Here is an 8,934-nt window from a genome sequence, read left to right on the forward strand (position 1 = left end):
CCATACTGGCATCGTGCTGAGCCCAGGGAAGGTGAGAACATGCCTTCTTTCTGGGTGACCTCCAGGCCAGCCTTTAGGTGCCCTCAGATTAAGTTATAGCGGGGCTGGGGTGGGTTCCCAGAGGACATTCCGCCACTGGGAGTTCCTTAAGGACAAATCCACCTCGTTTTCCCTGGAGTGTAGCATAGGACCGGGCTTGCAGTGGGTGATCAATAAATGTTTGGTGAGGGAGCAAGCAAGGGAGGAAGTGTCTCTGCCCTAAGGAAGCTTTTAGCCCAATGGCAAACACACAGTTGACTGCCTGGCCTTCAGGGTGTAAGCGCCCTAATGATCCCTGTTCACAAATGAATAAAATGGCATTAATCACGACAATAATCACAAAATATGTCTCAAGTGCCCATTATGTGCCAGGGACTAGACTAAGCATGTTCTGTATTTTACCTCATTAGGTTCCCATAACCACCTGTTGAGGTCAGTGCTTTCATCAGCCCCGTTCTATGGACAAGAAAATTGAAATCACACATCTAGGAAGTAGCAGGGCAAGGAACAGATCTCAGTCCTGCTGCCTGAGCATCCAGACTCTCCCAATACCCATCCCTGTCTCCAAGGGCTGCTCTGTGCACTGCCCTGTGCTGGGTGCTAGGGGGCAAAGGAGAAGTATGGGGACAGCCTGGCCAGGCAAACAAGCAAGACACTTAGATGATAAAACCACCTGCAGCCTGATTCTGATCCTGGGGGCAGGCAGGCCAGCGAGAGCACCAGGAGCCCTGGGAGGTCCAAGACAGAGGGCAGGAAATGTGGGAGAAGTGTGGGGTCTGGCCTGTCTGGGCAGCGCTATCCTGCCCTTGTTAGAGTTGGGATAATGAGGCTCAGAGAGGACAGTCACGCCGCTAGTAAGAGTCTTAATTTACTCTTTCCTCTGTGCTACATCATCTCTTAAATCCAAAGAGGCTTCCTAGAGGTGGTTTCAAGAAAAGGTGAGCTTTTGTAGCTAAGAGAACAAAGGAAACTGGGAGGGCAGGCTGGGGGCAGGGAACGGGAGAGCACAGGGCAGTGTCTTTCTCAAAGACCAGGGCCTGTCCTGCCCCACCTCCCAGGACTCCCTCCCTGGGTCTGCTTTGGAAACACATGAGTTATGCTCGAATGGCCCTCCCACCAGGACCCCAGCCTGGTGCCCAGGGGCCACTATGTCCATGGCTTCTTTTAAGCCCAACTCGGCATCCACGGCTTCTTCTCCAAACACTTCTTCCTACTCGAATGTCCTTCCTTCCCACATTGGGGCGGGGGGGGGGGGGGGGTGCGGGGGGGCATCGCACACGACGTGCTCAGAAGAGTACAGGCTTTGACTCACCCAGGCTTCGGTTCTGGTTCCCGCTGAGCCGCTGACCGGCTGAGGGACCTGGACCCCAGGGCCTCACTCCTTCCTCCAGAACAGAGCTGGAGAGAGCTGGGTGCCCCATTTGTTGTGAGCCATAGACAGCACCTGGAAAGGCCCTGGCACTTAGTAGGTCCTCAGAAAGGGGAGCTATTACTGGGTCCACAGGACCCCTCTGAATTCCCAACCCCAGGCAGCCCTGGCACCTTGAAAAGATGGCACTGAGGTGGGACCCAGCAGAGCCACTTCCGCTCCACACGCTGGAGCCCGGGGAGGAGGAAGAAAGGAGCTGGGTGTGGGGTGTGGCAAATGGCTTCATGGAAGCAAGCAGGTTGCAGGGCAGCTACTGGCACCGAGGGGTCTGCCTTACCACCAGGTCTGATGTCCCAGGAGGACAAAGCCAGATCTGTCTCCCTGCCGCAGCTGGAACAGGCAACCGTCCCCTCCCCACCCCCGCCCCGACCAGGGGGCAGCTATCTTCTATGACATGTGGGGATCTCCCTCTGCTAGGCTTGCAGGAACGCCACAGTCCCTTTCTGTCATGGCAGTCTCTGCCAGGTGCCCCGCTAGTGAGCAAGGCTCCAGCCTGGACACCCAGGCAGAGGAGAGGAGCAAGGAGGGGCCGCAGCCCTGGAGTCAAAGGGCTGGGACCCAGAGCCAGTTAGAAAAGGCTGCTGGAGCCACTGCTATGGGCCTTAGGGGCATGGCGGCTTGGCCACATTCTCCAGGCCTTCTGGGGCCTCCGGTGTGGAGCACAGGCCAACTGCTCACCATCTCCCAGTAAGGAGCCCACAAATGGGACTGAACTTGTCCTACAGAACTTAAGATTTAGGGTAGACCCAAGAAAGCCCATCCTGGCTTCACACACAGGAGGTAGGAAGCGATCCACTGCAGGTGTATTCCTGCAGGCTCTGGGCTCCACGAGGACAATGTCAAGGTTGAAAGCTCTGCAGCCAAACTTCCTGAGTTCACATTCTAGTTCTGCCACTTCCTGACTGGGTATTGTTGGTCAAGTTGCTTCACTACTCGGTGCCTCAGTTTCTTCGTCTATAAAAAGAGGATGAAAAGTCTCCTCTCCATAGGGTTGGGGTGAAGAGTATATAAATTATGTGAAGTGCTTAGTCAGTGCCCAGCACAGAGGGAGCTCTCTATAAGCTTTAGCTCTTATGATTTTCCCTCCACGATCTCTTCCTTCAGGCCCACTCCCAAGCGGAGAAAACCAGAGGGTCCTGTACCCAAGGCTGGGGCAAGGGGGACCTGGAGTCCCGGTAGATGGATGTTGGTTTGGGGAATGAGGCAGAGGTCTCCCTGAACAAATTGACAGGGAACCTTGCACACCAGGGCTACCAGCACTCAGGGGAGGAGAGGAGCCCAGATATCCAGGGAGGACCAGGGGTTGCCCGAGAGTCCGGAGAAGCAGGAGTAAGGACCAAGCCCAGCCGAGCGCTGGGGCCACCTCACCAGTCCCATTGGCCCTATCTCCCGCTTTCCCTTCCCCCTTGGTCTTTGGGGCGAAGATCTGTGCCGGTTCAGGCCTGGAAATACCAGAAATACCAGAAACTAAAGTCGTCCCTCTTTGGGCGGCCACAGCACAAAACCAACCAACATGATCCTGCTATTAGCCTCGATTAACTTGGAGAGGATTCCACCTCAGGCCGTCGAGGTCCCGTGGCTCCGGCCAAGGCCCCCGACGCTGGCCCAGAATGGCCAAGCCAGGACAGAGGGTGGGCAGTGGAGAGTGGGTGGTGGGCGGTACCCCCAGTTCAAGGGCGGAACACAGAACAGGTTGTCCGGAGCCACCGGGGCCTGAGCCGCCCCCCACCCCAGTGCTCGGCTTCTGCTGCCTGTCCACAGACGTGGGCACAGAGGAGGTGATTGTGTCCATCTGACCACGGCAACTGCTCCCGGGGGCAGCCAAGAGCACAGGCCTGGGTGTCACGGTGGTAATTGCCAACCACGGGGCCAAAACCTGCCCCCTCCACTCCTGCGGACACAGACACTCCAGCAAGAGACAGAAGGACAGTCACGGGCACACAGAGGCCCTCACAGAACCCAGAAGAGGAGCAGGGCCTGTCTGGTCACACACCCAGCGAGCCACGCGCACGTGCACTACACGCACCACCAGCACCACCCACAGGCCCAGAAAGAGGCTCCGCAGCAGCTACACCCTGAGGCACAGTTCCTAGGAGGATAAAAACACCCATTCAGGCAGGGGGCGAGGAAAGGCACCAAGACAGGACTGCTAAGAAGTCAGGGGGCGGATGGGGAAGAACAGGCAGCAGAGGCAGACGGACCTGCGTTTGAGTCCTGGTTCTGTCACCTCCTTGCTGGGTGACTGGGAACAAATCGCTTCCTCTCCCCAAAGCCGCACTTTACCATCTGTGAAATGGGCACAAATACGGCTCCCCAGTAGCAGGGGGCATCCTCTCCTCAGCACTGGTCCTGGTAAACAGTAGGGACTGTCACTATTACGATTTACTGTCACAGGGGTGGAAGGAAGCAAAACGGCCTCAGCAGAAAGGGCTGGGGCGGGTTGATAGTGCAGGGGGACCCCCTCGGGGCGCGGGGGGCAGCTGGGGGGTAGGCACGAATAGAATGCAGGTTTTAAAAGAAGCCAGACCTGGGCTGGTGGTCCGGCTCTGCTGTTTCAGGGCCCTGGCAGTCTCGGTAAGTCGGCTCAGCTCTGTGCACCTGTCCTGTCTCCCCTGATGATGTTACCCACGCGCCCTGGGGAGAGGCTGTGACCACGGTGTCCTCAGTCCAGTCGGGGCACTGCGGCTGGACTGTCTGCCCGCTCAGCCATGTGTTGTGTGACCCGGGACGAGGCGGCTGATCCGTCCGTAGACTCCTTACCTCACGGGTGCTGTGCACACGAGCCGATTGGCGCATGTGCAACGGCAAGCAGCGCCTGGGACGCAGCAAGCGCACTCGGTGGCTGGTCCGGGCAGAACACACACCCACGGCCGGGGTACCTCCTAGCCGTCGGGCAGGCCTGCCTCCCCGTCTCCACGGGCCTGCCTCGAGGGGCTCCCAGGTACCACTCCCCACGACAAAGGAAGGAGCCGGGCGGAGCCCCGGGACCCAGCCCTGCCCTCCCTCTGCCTCCCACAGGGACCCGGGAGGCGGCCTTCGTGTACGCCATCTCTTCAGCAGGTGTGGCCTTCGCGGTGACGCGGGCATGCAGCAGCGGGGAGTTGGAAAAGTGTGGCTGTGACCGGACGGTGCATGGAGTCAGCCCGCAGGGTAAGTGTGGGAGGTGGGGCGGGGGGGGGGGGGGGGGCCCGCCCCGCCCTCACTCACCACGGCCACTGTGCACCCCCTGCACAGGCTTCCAGTGGTCGGGATGCTCGGACAACATCGCCTATGGCGTGGCCTTCTCCCAGTCCTTCGTGGACGTGCGGGAGAGAAGCAAGGGGGCCTCATCCAGCCGCGCCCTCATGAACCTCCACAACAACGAGGCTGGCAGGAAGGTAGGGTGGCGCTTCTCCTGCCACTACCACCACCGGGGCGGGGGCGGGCTGGGCAGGGCGCCTGGAACACTCTCCCACCCTCGCGCCACTCGGGAACATTTGTGCAGGCTCCCACCAGCACTTGCGTGGGCCGGAGGGGTACGGGGCAGCGGGTGGGGGAGCAGACAGGTGAGCAGGTGTCACAGAAGCACGTACGACACACACACACACCCCCTTAATAAGCAGCAGAGCCAGGATCTGAACCTCGTGTCGATGCACAGATCGTGTGCGTTAACTATGATACTGGCTGCCTGCTCCTGCTCCTGCTCCTGCTCCCCGAGGTTCCCCTGCAGACTCAACGCACCTCTCCCGTCCTGCCCCCCATCGTGTCCCTCACCACGCAGTTCCAGAACGATGCCCTTCGGGAGGTTTCTCCTCCGTCACTGCAAGCGCCCCAAGGGCAGGGACAACATCTCCCACCGTCCCCAACACAGCCCACCAGCCCACCCTGGCCGAAGGCGGGTGCTCACTCAGGAAGCAGGGCACCCGTGCTCCCGTCCCCGGCCCCGCCCCAGCCTCCCCGCCGGCCGTCTCCTGATGGCCCCTCTCCCCCTCCCCGCCCCCTGCAGGCTATCCTGACACACATGCGGGTGGAGTGCAAGTGCCACGGGGTGTCGGGCTCCTGTGAGGTAAAGACGTGCTGGCGAGCCGTGCCGCCCTTCCGCCAGGTGGGCCACGCACTCAAAGAGAAGTTCGACGGCGCCACCGAGGTGGAGCCACGCCGCGTGGGCTCCTCCAGGGCGCTGGTGCCGCGCAACGCACAGTTCAAGCCGCACACGGATGAGGACCTGGTGTATCTGGAGCCCAGCCCGGACTTCTGCGAGCAGGACGTGCGCAGCGGCGTGCTGGGCACGAGGGGCCGCACGTGCAACAAGACGTCCAAGGCCATCGACGGCTGCGAGCTGCTGTGCTGCGGCCGGGGCTTCCACACGGCCCAGGTGGAGCTGGCCGAGCGCTGCAGCTGCAAATTCCACTGGTGCTGCTTCGTCAAGTGCCGGCAGTGCCAGCGGCTGGTGGAGCTGCACACGTGCCGGTGACAGGCAGCGTCAGCCCCGCGCCAGCAACCAGCTCGTGGCCCGAGGGAGGCCGGTAATTTAAACAGCGCCCCCGCACCTACCCCAAGGGATACTGGCTGTACTTTTTGTTTTGGTTTGGTTTTTGGGTCCTCCTGTTATTTATTGCTGAAACCAGGCGGGCGGCCCCAAGGGCACCAGCCAGGGCCTCCTCGAAGCCTGGGCCTTTGTGGCCGCCACTGACCAAAGGGATCTCGCTCGTGCCTCTGGCTGTCCACATGTGGCCACTGCTGACCACTCGGTTGTTAACTGCATCTGTTTTTCTACTCACAGACTTAAGCTGGGTAACGAGGAGCGTTGGTCACATGCCTACTGACCCTGCCATGTAGGGAAGGAGGCGGCCCTATGGCAGGGGGAAATCAGTGCCATCTCGAGGGAAGCTGCACCCCTGCACGTACACACCGGCCCCTGGCAGCTTCAGCCTGGTCTCCCAAGCCCCTGGAAAGGGAACGGGCAGATACCAGCTCCAGGGCAAAGGGTTCGTTTTGGCCCTCCATGGGCGGCCGGAGGTTCAGTCTCTGTGGGACCTTCCAGGCAAGAAGAGCAGGCGAGACAAGGGCAAGAGAAGGTGCTAGTCCCACCCTGGAGCCCAGCCCACCCAGCCTCCCCAGTCAAAGCCGCCACTCCCTGGTCGCTCCCAGACAGGAGCACCAGCTGCCATCTTGGACCAGAGGTCGCAGCCAGGCCTTTGCAGCGACACCTCTAGACGTGTCTCCTCACAGTGCCACTCGTCTGTGAGACGAAGAATGGACATCACACATGCAGAGGAACCGGCCAGTGGAAAAGCCTTGTCCCACCCATTATTTCACTCACTGAACCAAATTTACTGAGCAAATACCATGGTCTGAGCCCTGTACTGGGCCATCCCATAGGACGATCACAACAGTCCTGGGAGGGGCACAAGACAGAGATGCTTGTGCCCCTTTTACAGCAGAGGGGGCACTGCTCAGCCAGGTCCCAGAGCACGCTAATCAGAAGCACAGCCAGAAGAGCCCTCCAGACAAGGTTCCTCCTGGGCGCCTTACCCAAAGGCCCAGGAACTGGAGGTCTCCTTGGGGAGGAAGTGGGGCCAGGAAGTAGCAGAAGCCACAGACCACAGGCTAGACGAGCGGCCACATGGCTCCAGGGCGCAGAAGATGGACAGCTAGAAGGCTGGCGAAGTGAGGTGTCCGCAGCTGAGGCGACCCTGCCCCCAGGTCCCCTGGGCACTGAAGAAGAGCCCCCCAGAGAAATCACCAGCAGCCTGGGCCTGGCCCTGCGCCCCAGCCAAACCAGCAGGAGCACAGTCCAAACTTCTGTGACCAGGACACGCACACAGCAAGACTCGGCCTGACCCCACTGCTGCTGCTCAGGTGGGCTCCCAACCACCATAGGAGCTCGCTGTCAGCTCAGTCTCCAAATTGCCCCCTTAATGGGGCCCCAGGCTCCTGGTTCGAGATCTTGAGCTCTGGGATCCCCAGCTGGAGATTCTCAGACCCCAAGCTCTTGGTTCCAGGGTTCCATGTCTGAATTCAAAGTCCCAGATTGAGAATATGGGTTCCGGCCTGTAGAAGCTCTCCTCCAGGCCTTGTGGTTTGTGCCTCCTGGTGCTGGCTTCCTCACGAAGAAAGGGTCAACACCCTTGGCCCCAAGCCAAACTCTCTGCTCAACGTCCATCCAAGAAGACCAAAACCAAGTGAGATGCTGCAGCCACACTGGAATGAGGGGTAATCTTGGGGCCGGCAGGCTCTGATGTGGATGAAAGCTGAGCCCACTAAGTGTCCCCACAGCGGCCCAGCTGGACTCACTGCTCCTCTGGCAGGCTCTGTTCAGCTGTCTGCTCAGTGCCAGGGAAAATGCTATCCCTCACTGGCAGAGGCCAGACCCAGACAAAGAAAGCATGGGAGACCCCTCCCCCTCCAGAGACAGGGCAGAGCCACTCCCCCCCACCCCCAAATCCTGTCCTCAGAGCCAGAGGACTGGAAGGTCCAGGCTGGATGCTGGTATTATGGATACTGCCCCAGGAAAAAGTGAGAGGGTCTGTGTCCGCTCAAGGGCTTCACCTTTCCACCTGCCTGGGGGCTCTCTCAAAGCTGACCACCCTGGGGTTCTGAAGGGTATGGCCTCTGTAAAGCAGACTAGAATCTAGGAACCTCTGCCCAGTCCTACCATCACCAGCACCCCAAAGGCCAAAGGGACCCACAGCTACATGAAAATGGAGCTTCCTTGGAAACACCCAGCTCCCAACTGTCCCAAATAAAGAGGAGGAACCAGCCCATGCCTTACGTAGCCCACCTACTCTGGAAGCTGGCCAGAGGATCCAAGTCCTGCCCGAAACTCTCTCCATTAGTCTCCACAAGGCAAAGGTGATGTCCTCTGAGGCCAAGGGCTAGATAAGCCCCAGCTCTGGATGCTGCTACCCCTCTGCTGCCCATACCCCATCCTCTAATTTTTATACTAGGCCCCTTGCCATTGTGACACCCCCATGAAATAGTCTGATGCACGATAAAATGATTATTTCTTTATCTTGTAATTGTGAAAGTGACTTCTTTTGTAGAAAAGGGAGGAGAGAGACATGGGGAAGGACACTGAAAAACACAGACAACTACTTAACGAATTCTAGATATGAGGACCCTCCTGGCCCTCTTTCCGTCTGAACTACTGGTTTGATGGCCACACAGAAAAAACCCACCTGCATGCTGTCTGGACTCCCCCTTTAACACATGAGGCTATACCTGCATTTCATCGAGCCACAATCAGCTATTTAAGCCTTGGCCTGAGCCAAGCCAAGGCCTCAGAACCCTTCTTGAGAGTTGATATAGAGGATAAACAAATACAATGACAGAGGAGGGTCTGGTGAAGTGGGTGCCAACTGAGAAGGTAAAGACCAAATCGAAAAGAACTTAGTTCCCGCCAGGGATCCAAGGCCTGTGGCTGTGAGTCCACTCCAGAATTGGAGCCTGGTCAGGATGAGAAGTCTGGATGGAAAACTGCATGT

General features: G+C 59.0%; 1 protein-coding gene across 2 annotated transcripts in view; it reads left to right on the forward strand.

Moving 5' to 3' along the window:
• WNT4 (Wnt family member 4) overlaps window positions 1–8,469 on the forward strand; it is a 29,072-nt gene extending 20,603 nt beyond the window's left edge. Inside the window, exons 3-5 of one of the 2 annotated variants that reach the window (XM_058718710.1) lie at window positions 4,487–4,618; window positions 4,703–4,845; window positions 5,553–8,469. In XM_058718710.1, the coding sequence (XP_058574693.1) occupies window positions 4,487–4,618; window positions 4,703–4,845; window positions 5,553–5,921 (644 nt within the window). In that variant the 3' untranslated portion in view covers window positions 5,922–8,469. Of the gene's footprint in view, window positions 1–4,486; window positions 4,619–4,702; window positions 4,846–5,453 lie in introns of both variants that reach the window. The other variant, XM_058718709.1, reaches the window with a different exon arrangement.
• Window positions 8,470–8,934: the final 465 nt, after the last annotated feature.

The sequence above is a fragment of the Neofelis nebulosa genome, chromosome 2, assembly GCF_028018385.1.
Source record: "Neofelis nebulosa isolate mNeoNeb1 chromosome 2, mNeoNeb1.pri, whole genome shotgun sequence".
NCBI classification, from domain to species: domain Eukaryota; kingdom Metazoa; phylum Chordata; class Mammalia; order Carnivora; family Felidae; genus Neofelis; species Neofelis nebulosa.